Source organism: Aquarana catesbeiana, linkage group LG04 (genome assembly GCF_042186555.1).
Source record: "Aquarana catesbeiana isolate 2022-GZ linkage group LG04, ASM4218655v1, whole genome shotgun sequence".
In the NCBI taxonomy this organism is placed as follows: Eukaryota; Metazoa; Chordata; class Amphibia; order Anura; family Ranidae; genus Aquarana; species Aquarana catesbeiana.
Genome location: NC_133327.1, coordinates 519640547 through 519664997, shown reverse-complemented (window position 1 = coordinate 519664997; position 24451 = coordinate 519640547). Strand labels below are relative to the sequence as shown.

General features: G+C 44.6%; 1 protein-coding gene across 2 annotated transcripts in view; it reads left to right on the top strand.

The window, feature by feature from the left end:
* Positions 1-9838, top strand: part of PLEKHG1 (pleckstrin homology and RhoGEF domain containing G1) — a 345448-nt gene extending 335610 nt beyond the window's left edge. For both annotated transcript variants that reach the window (XM_073627782.1, XM_073627781.1), the window contains one exon: positions 5054-9838. In XM_073627782.1, coding sequence (XP_073483883.1) covers positions 5054-6036 — 983 coding nt within the window. In that variant the 3' untranslated portion in view covers positions 6037-9838. The remainder of the gene's footprint in view (positions 1-5053) is intronic.
* Positions 9839-24451: the final 14613 nt, after the last annotated feature.

Sequence of the window (24451 nt, the reverse complement as noted above, 5' to 3'; positions counted from 1 at the left end):
AATCCTCACTTCGTGGTTACTAACCCAGAATCTGCTGAAAGGAAAATCCTTCAGACTAGTCATCTGGAAAGTGGTAACAACGGATGCCAGCCTTTTAGGCTGGGGAGCAGTACTAGAAAAGACAACTTTTCAGGGACAGTGGTCAAGAACCGAAAGGACCTTGCCCATCAATATCCTAGAGATTCGGGCAGTGCGTCTGGCTCTAAAGGCCTGGACTTTCAGGTTACGGGATTGTCCTATCAGGATTCAATTCGACAATGCTACAGCTGTGGCCAACATCAATTACCAAGGGGGCACCAAAAGTCTCTCAGCGCAGAGAGAGGTGAACCATATTCTAACCTGGGCAGAAAGGAATGTTCTGTGCCAATCGTCAGTCTTCATTCCGGGAGTAGAGAATTTTGCAGGCGGACTACTTGAGTCGCCAGCAGTTATTCCCAGGGGAATGGTCTCTTCACCCTGACATATTTCGGGCTGTTTGCCAAAGATGGGGGACTCCCGACGTAGACCTTCTAGCGTCCAGGTTCAACATTAAGTTAGTCAACTTTGTGGCCAGAACAAGGGATCCATTCGCATGCGGAATGGATGCGTTGGTGACCCCGTGGCATCAGTTCTCGCTGATCTATGCATTTCCCCTATTCAGTTGCTGCCTCGACTTCTTTGCAGGATCAAGCTGGAAAGAAAGCTGGTAATTCTGGTGGCACCAGCGTGGCCCAGAAGGTCATGGTATGCAGAAATCGTTAAGATGGTAGTGGAGGGCCCATGGTCCCTCCCACTATGGTCAGATCTGCTCTCTCAGGGACCAAGATTCCATCCTTACGGTCTCTAAATTTAACGGCTTGGCTATTGAAACCCACATTCTGAAGAAACGTGGGCTTTCCGGGTCAGTTATCTCTACCCTGATTAATGCAAGTAGGCCAGCTTCCAGAACTATATATTATAGGGTCTGGAGGGCTTATGTTTCCTGGTGTGAAGCCAAGGGTTGGCACCCTCAGAGATATATCATAGGCAGAATTCTTGCCTTTCCACAGTTAGGGGTAGAAATGAAATTGGCCTTGAGTACTATTAAAGGCCAAGTCTCAGCTTTATCGGTCTTATTTCAAAGACCATTTGCTACACATTCTTTAGTCTGGGGTTTTATACAAGGGGTGACGTGGCTTAATCCACCCGTCAAGCCTCCCTTGAACCCTTGGGACTTGAACTTAGTTTTGTCTGTGTTACAGAAACAGCCATTTGAACCGATGCAACATATTCCTAGTCCTTCTGACAAGGAAGTTGGTATTTTTGGTTGCTATATCCTCAGCAAGGAGGATTTCGGAATTGGCTGCTCTTTCTTGTAAAGAGACATATTTGATTTTTCATGAGGACATAGTGGTGTTATGCCCTCGTCCAGACTTTTTGCCAAAAGTAGTTTCAGGTGAACCAAGATATTGTCCTGCCATCGTTTTTTCCAAAGCCATGTTCAGCGAAGAAAAGTCACTACATTGTCTTGATGTGGTGAGAGCAGTAAAAATCTATTTAAAGGAAACTGCTCAGATTCGTAAGACTGATGTCTTATTTATTCTGCCAGAGGGTCCTAGGAAAGAACAGGCAGCGTCGAAATACACTGTCGCTAAGTGGATTCGGCAAGTGATAATTCAAACTTATGATTTAGGGGTAAGATTCCCCCTTTTCAAGTTAAGGCGCACTCTACTAGGGTGGTTAGTGCTTCTTGGGCAGTGCGTCATCAGGCCTCCATGGCTCAGATCTGTAAGATCGCAACTTGGTCTTCAGTGCATACATTCACAAAATGTTATCAGCTGGATGTAAGGAGGTATGAGGATATCGCCTTCGGGCACAGTGTGCTGCAAGCAGCAGTATAGGTCCTCAAGTCTGGGGGTACCCTGCAGGTTGTGTCTCCCTCCCCTCAAGTAGCATCCCAATAAGTAATTACTTAAGGCCCTGTGTCCCATGATGTACGATAAAGAAAATAGGATTTTTATAACAGCTTACCTATAAAATCCTTTTCTTGGAGTACATCAAGGGACACAGAGGTCCCTCCCCTCTTTTTTGGGATTTAAGTATATTGCTTAGCTACAAAAACTGATGTGCTCCTGGAAGGAGGAGGGGTTATATAGGGAGTGAACTTCCTGGATTGGGTATAACCAGTGTCCATCACCTGAAAGTGGCCTATAACCCATTAAGTAATTACTTAAGGCTCTGTGTCCCATGATGTATGATAAAGAAAAGGATTTTACAGGTAAGCTGATATAAAAATCCTATTATCATTGGTGTATTGTGAAGGGATAATGTAATGTTATGGCTAGCAAACACAACTAAGGGTGGTCATGAAAGCAGAAATCCAGTTTCCCAAACCATAGAGTTTGCATCATATCACTATGGGTCACCATATGACCTATAGCACTAGGCACCAGGTTTCCTGTGGTCCATAGACAGTTTATCTGTTGTGTGATACTACCAAAAACAAAAAGGAATAAAAGGTCTATGAGTACATTAAGCTAGTGTTCTCGAATCTAGGGTACATACTTTGACCCATGTCAGAGGGTACCTCAGAGCTGATCAATCTTCTCGCCCAAGTGCAAGGATCATGAGGTGGTTACCTGTCCCGGGTTTGAATACACAAGCAGCAGTTCTTATGTTTGCAGTTCGAGAGTCCCTTTTTATACTTACTTTCACAGTAATCTGGCTCTATGATTTCACTGGAAGGTTATAAGCTCCAAGTGGGCACATAGAGTAAAGAAGGAAAAGATTTATAGGCTGAAAGGCAGATCAACAATAAAAAAAATTTAAAAAAATGGTACTGAACATAGGGGACAGTTGACACGGAAAATTGCTTATCTAAAACACAAAAACGTGTGTAAACTTTGGCAAAAAATATTTTTGCTTTATTCATGGTCATGTAGATGGGGAGATTTAGATTTAATAAGGAAAGCAGGAGCAACAATCACCCCAAAATTACATGCTCTGTGAAGATTCTGATAAGTGATCAAGGACATCCATGTCATCCCCAGAAAAAAATTCTTCTGACCAAATTCCAGTCCACTTTCGAACTCCAGTTGTTAGTGATGCTGTTATTACCTGCTACTACTGTAGAAAAAGAATGAAGTGATTGTTAGATGGAGGACAACCCCATCAAATGCTGTCGTTTTGTGTACTGCCTGAGCATAGTTTGAGAAAATATAAAATTTTAACATCTCTTTATTAAAATGTACTATATGTCTGGGTAAAATAAAAACACATACTTAGTATATCTCTTTATTACATGGACCTTTCCAACACGTTTTATCCCTTTTACAAATGCTGTGAGTACTAAAAAACACCTGTTGTTCATGATGGCTGCTTATGTTTTTTTTTATTTATTTTTTTTAACAGATAAAAATTTATTGAGGTATTTGCAATGTTGTACATCTATACGGCACATAGGATACACCATGTATTGTAAAATCATATAGATGTACAATTGTAAATCTAACATAAACACCTACAAGAAACACCATTTAGACATTGTATGAGTCACTCAAAACCTAACCAAAGGCTAACCCTGAGAGATTCTATAGGCACATTCTAGGGGGGTATGCAACGATGGTCGGATACTAAACACCCATAAGGGGGGGGGGAGATGAGAAGGAAGGAAATTGTGAAGAGAGGGGGGTGGGTAGCTTCAAGCCTCTGGTGGGGTAGGCAAGAGAAGGAAGGGAGTAGATCACGACCTCTGTGCAGAGGTGGGCCAGTAGCAACCTCTCAGCAAGTAAGATTCCTAGCATCCACCCAGGCTGACCAGATTTTATCAAATTTTTTAGGGCAATTGCGACCCATGTATGTGAGCCGGTAGAAAGGGAGAACTGCATTAACCCTTGATCTCCAAGCTGCCAGAGTTTTGGGATCTGCCAATTTCCACTTGGAAAGGATCGTTTTCCTAGCATAGTATGTAGTATAGAATATAAACAATTTCTGATGTGTAGAAGCAGGAAGATTGTCAGTTATACCTAGGAGGAGAACCAAGAGGTCAGGTGTAACATTTACTTTTACATACAGCACTTGTCAGCACCCACTGCTAGCCAAAAAGTTTGAATGTACGAGCAGGACCAGACTAGTGGTGCAAGGAAAAGTTGACAGTCTTTGAGGGGTGTAATAGACCCTGGGGAAGAATTTAGGCTGGACTAGGCAGTCCCTAGCAGATACCATTAAAGGAAGATACTGTTGAACTCCTTTGCCCCAGTCCTCTCTAGACTCAGATAGATGGAAGACAATGGTCTATCAATTTTGCAGGCTTTTAAGTCATTCAACTAAATGAGTATCTAAGGTAATGGAGTCAGGAAACTGCCCCTGCATCGCATGTCGGAGTTCCAAAAACCTGAAGAGCATCCAGGAGGGCAATTGAAATGTACTCCAACTCATGAAAAGGGGGAACTCAGCCCTCAGGTATAACATGACACAGAGTTCTGATGCCATACCTAGCCTAAATCTGTAGATCTGGTATAGATCTGAGCTGAGGCAAGGTGGGGTGGAGTATGTGGGGAGACAGTGGATGGCTCTCTCAAAGCTGCCATCACCTGTCTCCAAACAAAGATAGTGGTTTTCATTGGGGTGGTGACATTAGGATTCGAGCGAGGCTTTCCACCCGTTTAGAATTGTTTTTTGCGTATCTTTTACATTTTGCCAATTACAAATCATTGGAAAACGAGAAATTCCTTTTCCTTACCCTAATATTCAGAACATAAATGGGAGATGTTTTGTTGTCTAAGTGCAGAACGCAGGCAGGGATGACAACACTGCTTTGGATTTCACTGCAGCAGAGACCGCGTCCTCAGCTTAAACAGGAATTTAAGCATTTACAGAATTTTTTTACAGAATCAATATTTATTTTTCCTTGCATTTATTTTGAGGAGACAAAACATGAGAACATGCACTGCAGGGATGAACTTTACTGTATTAGATTTTTTTTTTTTAACTGCCAAGACACACACACTTTAATTTCAGTAGCTTTCATCCTGTAAAAGGTTAAATCAAGGATTTTGTTTAAAAATAGTTTTAAAAGCCATTTTTCTGTTCACAGGTGCAAGAATTGCAGAATATTCTCAGCTTTATGACCAGATTCTATTCCGCGATTCACCTGCAAGAGCAAAAAAAGAAGCTAAAGACAGCACAAAAGACTCGCCTGTGGTTAAGTCTCAGGAATGCCTATCCCCTCAACCTCCAACTAAATGTTCACCAACAACCAATATAATTTCCCCTTTTACCAGGGGAAAACAAACAAATCTAGCAGCCACCTGCTCTGTCCCGTCTTTGAACAAGTCAAATCCTTCAAGCCTACATACGCAGAGGTGGAGCTCATTTAGCCAAAGGAATGATGAAAATACAAGCCAGGATCATGGCTATAATTCATTAGGGAGACAAGTATGCGAAAATGTCCGTCCATATATTCGTTCACAGTCCTCCTCTTCCATGTTGCTCCACAGGACAAAAGAGCCTATTAAATATGCAAAACATTCTACTATGCCACAGACACGGCATGACTCAAAACCTGAGAGAATGTCTGAAATTTATGACTTTGGTGGCAGTACCACTGAGGAGAAAGGACCACAAGAGGAGAACTCAGATTTGACACTGCAAGATTCCCAGAAGATCCTTGTGTTGAACACGTTGTCTTCACTAAATGCACAAATTGCTACTCTAAACTATTTTGCAAACTTTAAAGACACTGAAGGTGATGGAGATGATGATGATGACTACGTGGAAATAAAGTCAGATGATGAAGAAGATGGCTTGGAAGCTTCATCCAACCAGCCAGTAAAGCTGAACATACATGATCAACATCCTCAAAGCCCGTTCTCCAGCACGCCATATTCATTCAGCATGCCCAGCACACCAGTTAAGACTATAAATGACAAGGAAAGCCTCGATTCCCACATAACAGGTTACGATGATGTAGATAAACTAAAAGACTATCTTTGGAGGCCTCCATCCTCCAACCAGCAGAACATTGTTCAGTCACTTAGAGAAAAGTTTCAGTGTCTTAGCTCCAGCAGTTTTGCGTAAATGCTTTTTTTTTTTTTTTTTTTTTTTTTTAACAATTTCTAGCTAAACTACTGTGGTTAACTGTATTATAGCATAGTAACCCGATGCACTGTATAACTGCAGCACTGTTCATTCTAAATGTCTGTTGCATATCATTGTTTACATAAGGCAGCAATGCCTACTTTTGTGTTTTTGTGGTTAAAACTAGCTCCTTTAAAAAATATATAAAATGTGCTTTTTCCTCGTTTCTAGGAAACTATTCCTAAGTAAACACCAGGCAGTATGATTTATGCAATGTGCACACTTATCCAAGTGCCCCAGTTGCAGAATGATTGCTACGCAGTATACTATAGGCTTGACCTAGTTGTTAACCTGCTCCCTACCAGGTAGTTTAAAATGCTTTAAACCATTCTCAAAAAGCATATAATATAATGTTAAATAGTTAACCAGTGGCTTACTGGTAAAGAAAATCCACTAATTCCAAACTTTAGGTTCTGTTGGCTGCATGATTTGCAAACCACTGAAATCCCATAATTGCTATGTAGGTTACAGGTGTACCGGATAATGGGATTCATACAGAGCTCAAAACCCAAAAGCTTGATTGTAGAAGCTTCATCATCCAATAGAGAAATACATGTCTGTCTACTTTGAACAAGGTCTGGCAAGCAACTTCAGGTGCATAGATTTCATAATCAGAAAATGTGTTGAACCAATTAAAGTGACTTTGTATCTTCCCAACACCACTAGCAATAAATATGAAAGCCTTATGAAATAAGGAAGCTGTAGTTGATCTTTTTAACACATGCCGGTTTACACATATATGCCTAACTCCAGCCAAAACGTTAGTTTTATATATAGTGAGAAACACTTCAGTTTGTGACCCTACTAAGGAGATTTCCCTCAGTTCCTGTCCTTGTCATGTCCATACAAGGAATGAGGTGAGAGGGTGATAACTCAATTCATCAGATGATTGTCAGTCCAAAAGGTAAAGGGGGAAAAAAAGTTTTGGCTAGCGCTGAGCTTTAAAGTTGCCAAAAAAATTTTATGGTTTGCAAATTATGGTGACTCCTAGCAACCGCTTTTAAGTTATAATTGCCTGCGTCATCACCAAAACAGGAAGTGAACAAAAGAATATTTTTAAAGGTAGAATGGGGAAAAATTATAACTTCTATAAGGCTTTTGTTTCCATCCCTGTTGAGGAGTTTCCTTCACTTCCTCTGTGTTTACCAGGACAGGAAGTCAGGTGAAACAACCACAACAGTGATACAGGTGGCAATAAAAACTTGACAAAAGGTATAAACCTTCCCCACTCTAACCAAAGCCAAAACATTTGTTTTGGCTACTGATGGGCTTTAACTTTAATGGTGTCTGTCTGCATCTTTAGTAGAGGACAGCAAGCCAAACATGGATTTCCAATTCATCTAATTAATAATTTGACCCTTGAAGGTGATTAAAGATTTTTTTTATTTTTTTTTTTACTCCATACACCGCCAGCATGTCTCATTACTTGCTATATCTCAGGCCACTTATGGGTAATTTACCACATATAAAAACATGCCAGTTGCCATTGCTTTTCATGAATATCCATAGACATTATACATAGTTTAACAGAATTTGCTTGACGGCTACACATTAAAGACAGGTATTCATTGCCTTTATGTAGAAATAATATAAGGCCGTATGCTGGCATGGTAATTTCTGTGTAGTAGATAATCTTTGTACAGTGTCATAGATTTTAGAGTAGATAATTTAAATTTTGAATGTTATTTGTCTTTGTTCTGCATGTTTGTGCATTGAGAGTTGGGAGCCCATATTTATTCCAAGTAGCCATGGGATATCAATAACCCTTTCCTTTAAAACATCAAAATGGTTAAAATATCCAAACACACTATATATGTAATGTTCATAACATCATAATGTTTCATTGCAAAAACTTGCCTTTCTTTAATTTTAATACAAAAGCAGTGATAAATGTAGAGCCATAACATTGTCATTCCTTGGAGCTTGGAGGTAGGGTGACTATTTTTATGTATATATTTGGTTCAGGGAAATCTTAACTTATTATAAGATGTATTTTTTTTTTTTTCCTAGGAAGTGTGCTAACAATTATTTCTGCATCTATTTACCAGCTAATAGAAGTGTGAAAAGATATATATACAATTGCATATTACTGTAAAGTTGGACCAACACATACATTTGATGTTAAAGTGTACATAAAGCCATTTTTTTGTTTTGAATGCAGTAGGAAGGGTTCGAACCACTGGTCTGTTTTTTATTGCTGTCTGTGTTCTCGCTGGGGCGATTCAACCTGACTATTGGTACTGATGACCACTGTCTGTGGTACAGAAAGTGATATGAAATCCAAAGCTGTTGTCACAAGAACAGGAAGTGTTGGAAAATCTTTAAAATAAGTAAACCTGTTTGGTTGACAGCTGTCTAAGACTGGATTTCCCTTGCTTATTATTGTTCTTCTTTTACTGTTGCGTCTCTGGGACAGGAAGTGAAGGAAAATCTCCCTGGCAAGATACAGAAAAGCCAAGAATCTTGCATGGGCATGCACCATTCCTCCCTTATCCAAAACAAAACAAAACAAAAAACAACCTTTGGCTTTACATACACTTTAGGCATGTTTATCTAGACAACCTGGTCTCCTTGAATACTTTAAATAGCTTATACTTACCAAACTGTTTTTATCTGTGTAAGGAACCACTCCTCCTTTGGGTGTGCTCACAGCAGGCAATCTGCACCAAGCCTGAGCACGTTTGACACCTAAAGCCCAGTTTCTTTGTCAGTATGATCACTCTGTAACATGCTCGGGTAGAGTTAAGTGCCATGCCCTGGCCTGCTTGAAGAGATAGGATCAGGCATGGTTTAGTTTCACTTGCCACTATACACATGTGAGACAGAGGTGATGCGGTAAGTGTGTTTAGGCATGATCCCTACTATGAGTTGGCCCCTAAAGTGTCTCTGTTGCTAAAGTAAAAAAAAAAATCTAAATATACTCCTGCAAAGAAAGCCTAGGATACTCACCTATCCTGCTGCTCACATTGACAGTCTCTGCAGTAGCAAAGAAAAACCTCCAGCAGGAGATTGCTTCTGGGGGTTTTGATTTCTAGATGCCCTACTAGTGCACTTATTCTGGCCCCTACATCAATACTGTATTGTAGAGTGCATTATGACACTTTATGTGAATTGAAATAAAATGAAAGCCTTGCCCATGTATTGGATTTACAGGCTGATTGTTCACATGTAAAAGTTTCCTGTTTTTTAGACATGGATTACCTGCATAAGCAGTGTTTGCAATAGATAAAATGTAGCTTGCAAAAATAATGGTTCAGTTAAACTGACTCATAGCTGGAACAACGGCATTTCATATAGTGATATTCAGTGCCACTGGAAATATACAGTACATAACATAAATTTACAAAATTGCACTTGTATTGAGTAGCAGCAAAGTTCATTGCCATAAATCTATAGTCAGAGGTGGCGTTGTACATGTTAAGATTTATTGATTTGTAGTGGTGGGTGCCTGCACTGTGCTGTATAGATATTTAGGTCAAGTCATGTATATAAATAGTTTTTGTGCCCCTCTAAATCTCAATTGTCTTGTCCTATGGACCAGATTTGATTTGTTTTATGTTCAATAAGTTGCACTTTTTCATGTTTTTGTATATATTAAAATGTCTGTACATTTAGAAAAATTAAAAGCTTTTCATTTGTTTTATGTAAATAGTTGATTAAAAAAAGAGTTTTGAACGCATGCTGTTCTTGAAAAAAAATGTGTAATTTTATGATGCTTAGTAAAAAAAATAAAGCAGTGTTTCAATCTAACCTTGAGGTGAATTTCTTCGTTGTTGACTTTGCTCTGCAAAAAGTAACCAGGATGATTGGTGAACTCATGCCATTGCATATGCAATATTAGAGTTTCTTTTTTATCTGAACTTGGTTTGATTTTCAGCTGATACACTCCCTTCTTCCCAGTGACATTGTGGGGAGGGTTTACTAAAGCCAAATAGTCTGCTTACTTTGAAAAGGAATGTGCCCCAGAGCTTAGTTTCACTTTGCAAAGAATATTCAATCACATACAAGGGGAAAAAACAGCATTTTTGCTTGCACATGATTGATAGAAGTCAGTAGAACTTCATCTCATTCACCAAGCTCTGGGGAAAACTCCTTTGCAAAGTGCAACTTCCCTTGCAAAGCGAACTGCAAAATTTTCCTTTGGTAAACCAGCCCCAATGTTTCAGACCCTGTAGAAACTGTTTAAACATATTTGCAATTTTTGTGCAAGTGCTGGAACATTTGCAAAGCTATTTTTTTTATAAATCGACCCCTTAGTATTCTCTTGCATTATCTTAGTCCATAAAACTATTGCAAGAGATTATATATCACAGTACATATTTATTTGAACCCAAATAAGGGCACCTTGCTTAAAATATAGGATGTTCTAACTACCACTTTTACATTAAAGCCCCTACATGTTCTTTAAGCAGCCTTTCTCAACCGAGGTGCTGCAGCACCCTGAAGGGCCCCCCTGAGGTCATCAGGGGTGCCACAGCATCCTAGTAGAAGAAGGCATTCAGATGAGACCAAGCTCTCACTCTTCCACCAAACTGTACATCAGCACAGCGGGAGCTTAGTCAGGACAGTGAGAAGCAGTCAGGAAAGTGAAAGCAGTGGAAGGGGGAGGCAGCTTTGCTAGTCCTGAGCTCTCCATCTCTCACTATAGTGCAGTAACCAGCAGTATGAGTTCAGGTACAGTACTGACAATTTTTAAAAAGGATATCCATATATGTATGTGTGTTTATATACGTGTGTATGTGCATTTGCAGTATCTCACAAAAGTGAGTGCACCCCTCTCACGTTTTCATGTGACAGAAGAAATTACACTTTGCTACAATGCAAAGTAGTAAGTGTACAGCTTGTATAACAGTGTAAATTTGCTGCCCCCTTAAAATAACTCTACACACAGCCATTAATGTCTACACTGCTGGCAACAAAAGTGAGTACACTATTAAGTGAAAATGTCCAAATTGGGCCCAAAGTGTCTATTTTGTGTGGCCACCAATTTTTTTCCAGCACTGCCTTAACCCTCTTGGGCATGGAGTTCACCAGAGCTTCACAGGTTGCTGCTGGAGTCCTCTTCCACTCATCCATGACCACATCATGGAGCTGGTAGATGTTGGAGACCTTGCGCACCTCCACCTTCAATTTGAGGATGCTCAATAGGGTTTAGGTCTGGAGATATGCTTGGTCAGTCCATCACCTTTACCCTCAGCTTCTTTAGCAAGCCAGAGGTCGTCTTGGAGGTGTGTTTGGGGTCGTTATCGTGTTAGAATACTGGCCTGCGGCCCAGTCTCTGAGGGAAGGGGGTCATGGTCTGCTTCAGTATGTCACAGAACCAAACAAGTTTATCTTGGTCTCAACAGACCACGGGACATGGTTCCAGTAATCCATGTCCTTAGTCTGCTTGTCTTCAGCAAACTGTCGCAGGCTTTCTTGTGCATCATCTTTAGAAGAGGCTTTCTTCTAGAATGATAGAAAAGCAGACACGCTCTTTTATCTGTCACAAAACCTCTGGCAATGCTAAATGCCTGTTTGGAAAGCATGCTGGAAGCAGGGCATACTGGGCAAGTTCTGGACAGTGGTCTATTTTCATGACCCAGTAACCTGGTGGACCATCTACTGGAAGCTCTTCATGTCTGTTTTCGCCCCTAGATAATCTTCCACCATATGATGCAGACGCTGCTGATGGGATGTTGAAGCCGACAGCCCTGGGTGCCGAGGACTACATTTTTTTTTTCCAAATACATCACTTAGGCGCCTCCTTCTCCTGTGCTCCTCCTTTGACCAACAGAAGCCTCAAAAACTACCTTTTGCATGAGACTGTAATCTACCAGAGTCTGAAAAGGTGTCAATAAACTCCTCTTTAAGGTGTCCTTAAGATATTTCATCCTGTGTTCCCTCTGGGAGGGCAGGATGAGTTCAGAGACTTTCCCTTTGTAATGGTGGTCAAGGAGGGTCGCTAACCAATAACGACCCTTCTCCTTGAGGCTTGGTTCACACTGGAACCGGCTGTGGATCACACAGGAACGCTGTGCGTCCCTGTTCTCCATTTCAGGGACGAATCGGGGCTGAATCTTTGAATTCGGCCCTGAAATGGAGCCAAAGATGCACAGTGTTTCTGTGCAGAACGCTCCGCAGCCGCTTCGGACATATGTGAACTGGCTCCTTAGAGAGCTGGTCACATTCTCCTGCTATGCAAATTGGATGCGGAGAAATCTGCATAGATGTGTACCCAGCCTGATGCCACAAATCCTCGGGTCTTTTCACAGGCTTTAAAGAATAAGAGAGCCCATGCACCGCAAGTTTTTGAAGATATGAGAAGCAGAATGCTCGGGGTCACTGAGGATTACACTATCTGGACTGCCTCCTCCAAGCCACGTACCACTCCCAAGGTATCTGGGGACTGAAAACATCTCTTAAGGTTTGACATATGTTTTTCTCAGCTACAATGCCTCCAAAACTGCCAGAATCCTCCTCCTCCAACCTCTCCCCTTGTGTGTTCTGTGGTGTCGCAAGAATGGTATCTGCATACAGTGGGCCTTGAGAGGAAAGGAAGTCCTCTTCCTCCCGCTGCTCTGCCTCAAGAGTGCCCTGTCCATAATGCCACGCACAGTATGCTCCAACAGGAACACTATTTTCTTTTTCTTGTATGAGTTCAGTAAAGTGTTACTATTGTAGTTCTTTGCATCTGTTTTATTTTGTTGCAATGTTTTAAATACTTTGTAATTAGAAACAGTGAATGTAGAAAGCCGTGTGCTCTTATATGAAAGTGGCAACATTTTGGCAGTGAGACAAAAAATGTGCTATAAATTTAATTTAAAAAAATATTATATACAATACTTTTAAATAACTACAGTAATAACACGTTTAGTGCCAATGTATTGGGAGTGAGACAAAAAATGTGCTATAAAATAATGAAGAAAAAGTATATGCAAATCCTATCATGTAAACCATTATATACTGCTCTAGTGCAAAAATAAGAAGTATCTCTGGCTATACATTTCACCGCGAGCTAGCAAACCAGTCTCCACAGTGTGGTGACGACACCTGTAGTCCCATTCCTACGCGTTTCGTCACTGGACATCTTCCTGTGATGAAACGCGCAGGGATGGGACTACAGGTGTCGTCATCGTGCTGTGGTTTGCTAGCTCGCGGTGAAGTGTATAGCTGGAGATACTTCATTTAAGAAGTGCTGCACCACCAAATTGAGGATATGTGCCAGGCATTGTACATGTATCAACTTCCCCCGTTGAAGGGTGGACAGAAGGTCAGTGCCATTATCGCACACCACAATTCCTGACTCAAGCTGCCGTGGCGTGAACCACCTCTGGGCCTGCCCCTGCAGAGCTGAAAGAATCTCTGCTCCGGTGTGGCTCCTGTTCCCTAGACAGATCAGCTGAAGCACTGCATGGCATCCTTTAGCCTGACTTGTCGAATAGCCCCTTGAATGCTTAGGGGGTACTGGTGGTTTATAGGACAATTCAGCAGAGGAGGGGGTGGAGCTGACAGATCTCACATCATCACCACCAGCTGTATAGAGATGTGGCGGCAAAACGAGCTCCAGCACTTAGCCCTGTCCTGCATCCGCCCTAGTTGCAAGCGGAGTTACCCAGTGTGCTGTGAACAAAATATAGCGTTACTGACCATGCTTGCTGGACTACGTGTCAGCAGTAATGTGGACTTTGCTGCTGACTGCCTTGCCCAACAATGCCAAAACAGTGCCTTCCATGATGATGGCACAGAGCTGGAATGGCTTTACATGCAAAGAAATAGTTACTGGGAACCTGCCAATGTGGTACAGAACATTCTGCAAATTCACAGAAGGAGTCAGAATCCACCAGATGGAAAGGCAGGAGTTGTAAAGCCAGTAATTTGGAAAAACTGGAATTTAGACGCTGGGCTTGTCGGCAGGGAGTGTATTTTTTTTTAGATGCAGCAGCTGGGGCTGAGAAATTTGCCTGCTATACTCTGCAGCTGGTGGTGTGCTGCTGGCAGATATGTTGCAAGGACCTGTGACACCCCTTGCTATACCATCATCTCTGTCAGTGGAGGCTGCTGAGAGGTCATGAGATGATATAGCAGGGTAGACATGAAACGTGAGGAGGAGAAGAATTGTGTCCCTTGTGTGTGGCTTTCAGGTGCTCTTGCCAACAGGCTAAGTGGTGGGAGGTTAAATGACTTTGCAAGCATGTGGTACACAAATGGCTGGTGTTTTTGCCATGCTTGCAGCAGAGATTGCAAATTGCCACAGTGAGATCAGCTGCACGTGCTAAAGGCCCACACAGCTGAGCTGTGGGAAGTGGGTCGGGAGATAACAGTTCCACAAGCTGATGGGATTGGGTGGCTGCTCTCTACTCTTCCATGATGGCTGCCTCTGGAGGACATCCTGCCTCATTGGGGTTGTGCCTCCCCCTCATTTTCCACCTCTGCTCTATTTGGCACCCAAGTCACGTCAGTGACATCATCATAGCCTCCATCCTTATCACTAGAGCCGACTTAGCAATATCCTGCGGCTGGGAAAACATGACTGCCAATTTGTTGTTGATCAGTGTTCTCCCCTCTCTGTAGGCTCATGTTACTCCCTTCCTCTACCTCAGAACCAACATCAGAATCAAGTAATGCCTGTGCATCCTCAAGAAGCAAGTGGCTGACGCTGTTTTCAAATAAATCAGCTGACTCCTCCATGCATGATGCTGGGGCTATGGCATGAGTAACTATGGACAAAGAGGCACAATAAGCCACTCTGGCAGCTGTGGTGGACTGTGCACTAGTGTCAGCTTGGGTCATAGAGGATTAGGAGGATGGTTTAGTAAGCCAGTCCACCACCTCCTCTGCATGCTGTGGCTGGGTAGCATGGGTAACATCACTAAACATACAACTGTGCCCTGCCTGAGGAGGGACCACGTCCACCTTTGCCTGTGGACACAGACGCTACTGGCCCCCTCATAGTGGCATGGGAACGTCTGCCTCTCCTTGTTGGCCTCCCAGAGATGATAGGGGGCTTATTACCCAAATTTAATAGAAACTGGGAAATGTGTGATTGGATGCACTTTATTGAATGAAAAGTGGTGTTTGCACTCTAAATTGAGGACTGCCACTGAAATGTATGTAGCACCCTCTACCATAGGTAGGTGTTAGCATAGGATATTTGCTAGGGAAACTGTCAGTACAGGTAAATTTAGGCAGACCTATGCTTCAGGCTGGGCCTGTCTGTTTTGATCAGGGGGCAGGGAGTGGTTAGTATAGCAGTGGGTGTGACCACCTGTACAGGGGGCGGGCCTCCTATATAAGCTGAGGTAACAGGCCCCTGGGGGGAGTTGTCTGCTGGGAGAAGTGAAGAATGGAGTACTAGACAGCAGCAGGAGGGCACCCCCATCGGGGGTGGGGGGGGTGGGTGCGCTGATCTCAGGAGGCCCAGGAGAGGTGTGAGGGAACTTCAGCTTTACACAGTCATTGGTGAAGTCTTCATCATTACACGGTCATTGATGAGGAGTCCTGAAGCAGAAAAGAGACTGTGGGGAATAGTGCCAAATCGATGCAGAGGGCGCAGGATTTGCAAGCTGGGCTAGCTGGGAACAGTAATCCACCGTTCAGCACATGCTAATAAACTACTAGGCCTCTGGGGAGAGGTACTGCAGGCCTCTGGCCTAGTAGCAGCAACTAATCAGAGTCAGCATTAGAGACTATTCAGAGTGGGATCTTTTGCATACAGAAGATGTGACAAGAAATGAATGTGCTACAGTATAAGTTTGTGCAGGAGAGGATTTCTGGGAACTTCAACCTTACACGGTCATGGGTGCAGTCCTCATCTTTACACGGTCGTTGATGATGAGTTTCTGGGAGCAATAGCCTGCAGGAGTTGCGCAGAGGAGGAGTAATATGCCCCGTACACACAGTCGGATTTTCCGACAGAAAATGTGTGATAGGACCTTGTTGTCGAGACCGTGTGTAGGCTCCATCACACATTTTCCATCGGATTTTCCGACACACAAAGTTTGAGAGCAGGATATAAAATTTTCCGACAACAAAATCCGTTGTCGGAAATTCTGATCGCGTGTACACAAATCCGATGGACAAAGTGCCACGCATGCTCAGAATAAATAAAGAGATGAAAGCTATTGGCCACTGCCCCGTTTATAGTCCCGACGTACGTGTTTTACGTCACCGCATTTAGAACGATCGGATTTCCGACTACTTTTGTGTGACCGTGTGTATGCAAGACAAGTTTGAGCCAACATCCGTCAGAAAAAATCCTAGGATTTTGTTGTCGGAATGTCCGAACAAAGTCCGACCGTGTGTACGGGGCATTAGTCTGCATGGTGATGCAGGTAAGAGACTGTAGCTGTTATACATGCGCATCATTCCTTCAGGCTCAAACGAAGTTCTAATCTATAAAATCTATAAACATGATGGCAAAGTGATTTGATCTATTGGCATCCCATATACCCCCTTCCCCAACCAAGTTATATCCCCCCAATAAACAAAAACAAAACAAAGCAAATGACCGTTCATTGTCTCAGAGGTGATATATGAAGGTCTGGCACCGGGGTGATTTGGCGGATGTTAGTAACTAGTGGCAACTACACTGCTACATTTGGAGGTCCCACCGAGATCCGCCTTCACAGTTAACCAGCTGGCCGTCACCCCTAGCAACTGCTAAAAGCCAGGGGAGACTGTTTTGCCAAGTTTTGGATATAGCGAGGAAAGGACTGTGTTTTGCCTTCAAAATTGACTTTTGCCACATGCTATTGCCCATAGCAATTAAATTCAAGCTTGTTGCCAAGTGTTGTTGCCCATAGCAACTGTCCAGGATTAGCGCTGCCATCACGCCCCTGCACTCAGTTGCCTCAATGGACACTCACTACAGCGATAAGCCCTGCAACCAGTGACTGTAACCATGTGCTATCACCCGTGGCAACCATGGCGAGTGTTCGTGCTCTGGATTACAAATATGTCCAGCACTCTATACGGCGCGGGCATTACCCACTGCATTGCAGAAAATGTAAATGACTTTAATAATCCTGCTTAACACAGTAAAGGGAGTTTGTGAATGTCTGCTGTTGCCCCTACTAACAGAATGCAACAAGGGGGTGTCCGACGGAATGCTGCATGGTCAGTCCCACACAGTAGGATGTTACAGGAGAGACTTTACTATGTTACTGGTGATCGCTGTATAGTTTGCCTGCCTTCAGTTTCCAGCCTCAGTGAAGCAGTTTACAAAACTTAAGCCTGGACAGTGCTTGCAGTTCATCAGCGCCTGCCACCAGGTGTCACCACAGCTCACACTGTCTGAAGCCTGCTTACAGTTCCTTGCATGCTGAACCAACGAGCGGGGGGGGCAGAGGTATGCCCCCGCGGAGGACAGTGAGAGAGATCAGTGTGCTGCGCGCCAGACACGAGGCGGATGAAGATGGCGGAGGGTGGTCAGATGATACCCGCTGTGCAGCGGTCGCCTGAAGTGCAGGATCGGGTGCTGGTCGACACCGGAATCCGGCTGGAGCTCTGTGAAGGACTTGCCTTGGGGGTGATCGGAGGAGTGGAACAGCTGTGTATGCTATGCCCCAGGTGCCATATACCCACAATCGGGGTCAACGCCTGGGACCAGTGTGGCTATTGTGGAGAGCCATTAGCCCGCTTAGGGCCAGTGCAGGGGGAATCTAAGTATTACTCCATCCACCTGCTCACAGGACTGTGCATACAGCAACCACAGGAGGCTCAGAGGGCTGGAGAGGGCCGAGGACCACCTGCCAGAGATGGAGGTGAGCTGCCATCAGGTATGTCTGCTACAGAGGTCTGGGACATATTGGAAAAAAAGACTGCTGCGGAGACCCGTGGCCTGGCCAGGGACCCGGAGGTTGCAGGAGTCAGTGTGCAGCCTCCGGTTGATTTCCCTGAAGAGCCAGCTCCAAGTAAGACCCTTGCTGTGCCCATCCGGAGCCCATGCTGTGGGAGGAGGGAGATCCCTCAGGTGAGCTGGATGAGGTGAGCAAGGACCGGGTCATAGATTGAGGTTTGCCCAGAGTGCTGGAACGGTTTGGATCGGTGGAGAAACTATTCTCTTGGTCTTCTCCAGAAGAGGACTCCAGTGAGGAGGAGTGAGAGACAGGAGATTCCCCATCTGCAAGTATTCCATCTGAAGCAATGGAGGAACCACAATCCCCAGCATGGACCCCAGTGCAAAGCAGCAGGCTTTTTGTTAATCAGCCCTCCACTACCCCGACCAGGGCACCCACATACAGGCAGTGGGTCATCAGGGCCCCAGATGCCTGCGTCCTGCCTGGAAAGGGAAAACTTAAAGAGCTGCCTGTCAGAAACCATGAACCAGACCGAGACAGAAGTACAGTAAAATCGCACTTATTTATTACAAAAAATAAAAAGGTAAATAGAGTAAGCGTAGTCGAAGCATAGCCAGAGTCCAGTAATCGGATCGGGTAGTCAGCCAAGCCAGAGTTCAGTAAACAGACTGGGTAATCAGCCAAGCCAGAGTTCAGTAATCAGATCGGGTAATCAGCCAGGCCAGAAGTCAGGGATCCAAATAGAGGAACAGCAGGATAAGGAGCCAGAAGGGATGTCAGCAAGGCCAGTCTTTAAGCAGGAATGCAGGAGATGGGTTCTTATGATGTGACCAAGGCGAAGGCAGGAATGAAGTGAGCTGGAGATCTTTAAGTAGGCAGGAGTGACAAGCAGATCCACAACAGCTGGTTAACTGTGGAGAGAGATGAGGGCTGCCAATTAGCCGACAGCTGAGCGACCAGCTCAGAGAAGGAAGGGCTGAGCCAGCCCTGACACTGCCACAGCTCCCCCGTTTTCAGCGGGAGGTACAACGGAGGGTTGCCTTGGAGTGGGGCTTAGATTACCCTTAAGTCCCAGCCCAAACCATGGACATCATTGAAGACTCACGGGGACAGTGGGAGGATGACCTGGTTTGGGACTATTTGCATGTGCCCAAGCCACTTCGGGTGCCAGAAAGTGAGTTCTGGGCCCGGTTTAAAGATATTCATCAGGAATGGAAGTTGGGCCGTGCAATATACCGAGACCGAGTCCTGATTGTAAAGGCGGGTCGGCCTACCAAGAGCCACTCAGCCTCAGTCAGAGGAAGAAGGGGATAGCCAGAGGAGGTCGCTGGATCCACGCCTTTATATGTGAGGAGGACTGCTGTGCTGTGCAGCCCATATGAAGGCGGCCACAGGAACTGCAAGGACAGGGCAGGTCCGTGTGGTTTTCTTCACTTACAATTCAAATTCTTTGCAGGGACAGCCTTTGCCAGCCCAGGGTGCCTGATGGGAGGACAAGTGCATCATGGACACTAGGGTGTACTGTCCCTGCCAAACCTTTTTGCTGCCTAACCTTCGGGAGGGGCCCTTCCATCCAGGAGCAATCAGAAGGTTTTATTGACCATCGGCATGTATGTTTTGACTGTGCCCACCAGGAGGTCCCCTTAAATCTCTCCTGAGGGAGTGACAGAGAAACAGGGAAAAACATGCCACCCCTTGTAAAGTTTTGAAGAATATGTTTCTTTTGTCACCACGTGGAGGATTATAACCCCCTCTGCCTGGTGAAGTTATGTTCTAAAGTTAGTTTGTATAGATAGGTTGTGTGTTTGTTGTGTCTTCTTTTAGGAACGCCAGGGATGTGACAGCTGTCCATCACCACCACGGGAACAGATGAAGACCTGTGATAGGCAGAGTATTCTTCTCAAGGGAGCAGTGCTCTGCCTTCACTTATATGTAACTAGCTGCAGGGATCTGTAGTTAGGATGTCTATGCGCAAACTGTACAGTGTGAATATGTGAACAGATTGTACATATTATACTTTTGTACTTAATTTATTTGTGCATAGCCCTGTCCAAGTTTTCACCCTTTCCCCCATCCAACCTATTGATATGGGATGCATTTACTCCTGGGCCCAGGAGGTACTTTTGTAAGTTTTTTTTTTTTTCACAGCTGAGGACAGCTGTGATTTTGGTAGAGGGTGAATGTAGCTAGCATAGGTAGGTGCTAGCATAAGGATATTTGCTAGGGAAACTGTTAGTACGGGTACATTTAGGCAGGCCTATGCTTCAGGCTGGGCCTGTCTGTTTTGATCTGGGGGGCAGGGAGTGGTCAGTATAGCAGTGGGTGTGACTACCTGTACTTTGGTTCTGAGGTGCCTCCCCTGCTTCCAGGGAGAATGTTCTGGAAGAGGGGCATGGCCTAGAACTGAAGTGGCAGGCAGCTCATGTGGGAGCCCTGACCAATCCCCCAACTGGTATTGGCAGGGGGTGGGCCTCCTATATAAGCTGAGGTAACAGGCCACTATACTCACGCTACACTGACACTACACTATACTGACACCTTATACTCACACTACACTAACACTCTACACTCAGAGTCACAACAACACACTAACTTGCTAGTAGCAAACTGAGCCCTGCTCTATCTCCACTCCAACAACACACTGGAAAAGGTTCCTGTAGGAAGGAACCTTTTATAGTGTGGGATGGGACAATGAGCACTGAGCCATGATTGGGCAAAGTCATCATGACTTTGTCCAGTCATGGCTCTGACAGTGCTCTAATTGGGTAAAGCCTTGCACCTGACTGCTTAAGCTTCATCCAATTAGGGCTCTAGAATGCACTGTGCAACGGGCAGTGCATTATGGGGCGCTCAGTGAGCGATCATCCCGCAGAGCGACACGTAAATTCGGGTGTTTGCTGAACAGGCGATGTTCAGGCTGAACTTTTGCTCGGCCCGAAATGCTCGCCCAACTCTATTAGCCAGACATTTAGGGTGATTTCTACCTTCAAATAATATTCCTTATAATTTTATAAAATATCTAGATTCAGAGCTATAGGAGTGAGTATAGATTTGTGACAAAACATTAAATGTAAAATCATATATTTACTGTATTTCCACATTGTATTTAGTTTATTTTTAGCCTACTCCTAATAATCTGAATTCTCTTGAAGTTTTTTCCCTCACTTTGTCAAGATCTCCACCCATTTTCTGGTGTCACAGAATTCGAAGAACCAGCCCTCTGAATTACAGGGGTGCTGAAAGAGGGGGTTCAATAGACAGATCAGTAGAGGAATCGCTGCTTGCAGGCAAGGTACCATGGCATATTTAGTCTTTAGAAATCAAAAGTCAACAGCAGATGAGAAGCTGCAAAGCATGCAGAAAATCCAAGAAGTTGTTGAGATGGCCAGGAGACAGCACACACAACATGAGTTGACCATAGATATCTTTTAACCACCTTGTTTCACCCCCTTCCAGTCCAGACCCCTTTTTTAGTTTTCTGCACTGTCACAATTTGAATGACAATTACTCAGTCATGCAACACTGTACCCAATTGAATTTTATGTCCTTTTATTTAGAGATTTCTTTTGGTGGTATTTAACCCCTTCCGACCGCCGCACGCCAATGTACGTCGGCAGAATGGCACGGGTGGGCAAATGGGCGTACCTGTACGTCTCGCCCTCTCCGTGAGCGATCAGTCACCAGACGAGACCAATGATTTATGGTCTGACCCTGGTGATCGCTCCCAACGAATGAAAACCTTCCCCTGCCTGTGTAAGTGTAAACACAAGCAGGAGGAAGTGATGTCGTCTCTCATGGGGTCTTTTGGATTCCAGTGAGAGAGAAGAGACATCTAAACGTGAGTTACACCAACAGCACACTGACATTAGCACACATAGGTACACTTTCCATCCCCTTGATCGCCCCCCAGTTAACCCCTTCACTCTGTCACTGTGTCACCAATTGCAGTTTTCAGATTTTTTCACTGATCACTGCATTGGTGTCATTTGTGACTTCAATAATATGTTAAGGCAGTTAGTAGTAGCCCCTGTTAGGTCTAGGTTACCCCCTAAACCCCACCTAATAAAGGTTTAACCCCTTGATCGCCCCCCAGTTAACCCTTTCACCCGTCACCAGTGTCACTAATCGATCGCCATATTTGTGTCACTGGTGACGCTGGTTAGCCAGTTAGGTGATTAGTTTAACCGTCAGGTTTTTATAGCCTTAGGTATCCCCATATATACTACCTAATAAAAGTTTTAACCCCCTGGTTAACCCTTTCACCCCCTGTCGTCAGTGTCACTAATCGATCGTCGTATTTGTGTCACTGTGTCAGGCCTGATCCCTGCAAACAGTTTTTTTGATAGCGTTTGAATCAGTCACTAACAGGAGCTTTTTTACCTGTGAGTCTCACTAGTGTACCAGTAAATTTAGAGACCAAAATGTCAAATTGAAGGTACACTAGTGAAGAGGCCTACACGTTTCTGAGCATGACAGTTAGTGAAGAGGAAGTCACTCATCTGTCAGATTCAGGCTCAGAATAAGAACCTGTAGACAGCAGTGGCACCCTGACAGATAGCTCTGATGACGGAGTTGTGGCCTCTGCCTAAGTCAGACGTACCAGACCCCGTTCTTCTGCTGTTGTTGAGGTGCAAGAACCGCAGGTCGGGGGCGTGGCCAGCAACTGGGATGTGAGGACGTGTTCAGCCTGAGCTCCGTCTGCACCGCACACATCCTGACCAGATCCTATTATCCAGGCCGGCATCCGAGGGTCCCATCTGCCCCCACAGCACCCAGGGAGCATAGTGACCATCGGGGGATGGTCAAATACGGACCACCGATGGAGGAGGCCCCGGGATTTGAGCCGCCGTTACCGCCATGCAGGCCGCAGCAAGATGGCGCCGATCAGCATGAGGGGATCACACAGAGACAAGCAGCCTCCACATCTACACCTTGGAAGCAGCTCAAGGGGAAGGGTGAGTCACAGAGATCCCCCCCTACCTTAAGCCCAGAAGACCCTCTCTTGTTCTCCCCTGCGGAGGGACATGATCCTCACTCCCCCAGAGCAGACAGGGATGATGCAGGCCCTGTAGAGCCATCCCTAGCCCAGATTATGGCAGCCATCCAGCACAGCCATGCATGTCTCACCTCACAAATGGACACTATCAAGACAGAATTATCCTTTTTGAAACAGGATGTCCACAATATCCGCCATAGAGTGACTAATGCTGAGCAACGTATTAGTGACATGGAGGATGAGACACGTCCCTTACAGGGCTCTATGAGGGAACTGCGGCAGGCTCATGAGTACACTACAGATAAGATCACTGATATGGAAGACCGTTTAAGGAGAAACAACCTGCGCTTCTTGGGGTTCCCAGAGGGTGCTGAGGGCAAAACACCAGAAACATTCATGGAAAGATGGCTGTTGAATGAGTTTGGTGCCACCACCTTTTCACCAATGTTCGCCATAGAAAGGGCACACAGAATCCCCATGCGCCCTCTACCACCTGGATCCCCACCACGTGCCATGATTATAAAGCTGCTCAACTTCCGAAACAGAGAAGCTATTCTTAGAGTGGCTCGAGAGAGGGGCAAAGTTTCCTTTAATGGCAATGGCATTACCATTTTCCCAGATTTCTCCGTAGCAACGCAGAAGCAAAGAGCCACTTTCCTGGCAATTAAACGCAGGTTACGGGAGCTTCATCTTCCATATGGCATGTTATATCCTGCACGTTTGCGAATCATTTACCAGGGCAAGGCCTACTTTTTTACGGATCCCAAGGAGGCATCACATTGGGTGGACACTTTGGGACATCCGAATCGCAGAAACCAAGATAGGAGATCTCCTCCCCTGGTAGTGTCTCACCTTACATGAAGCTCACCAAGCCACCTTCACTATGCCCCATTGCCGGTGGATAGGAGAAGCATGGAAACGAGGAGATCTGGAGGGGCTTTGTTTTGTTTTGTTTATTTTGCCCCCTCTACTTCATCTATCCCCATCTACATACAGCCGATATGGGACTTTGCATCCTGAATCCCCTGAAGTAGAAGATACATCCCCATCTACATACAGACGATATGGGACTTTTCATCCTGAATCTCCTGAAGTAGAAGATATATATTTTTCATTTCTTTTATTGTTATTTTTTGACACTATGATTTTTCAGGCCAAGAGATGCCACACATTTTTAATTTGTGCGGACAAATGCAGATGGAGACCCAGAGTTGTGGACTTTTACACGTCTCCTGGGACTAGTTGGTTAGGGGTCTGAGCCATGGCTCTTCTACCAAATAGGTTTGGTTACGGGAATAAAGCTCTCATATGTTGGGGGGTGGGAGCCGGGAGGGTTAGGGAGGGAAAATCGGTTGGGGAATCTTTTGGGGGGTTTTGCTTTAATGCCACGGTTATCTACAAACGACACTGGTATTCAATTGCATATGTATACTTCACTAATGATTTTTTGGTCTTACAGTTTTCACAATCCAAAACTAAGATTAATGGATTGATGATTAAAATATCAGAGATGTTCATATTTTGGTGTATTTCTCAGGGCTCGCTAGACCTCGTCCTGGGATGGGCTCTGGCGAGCAAT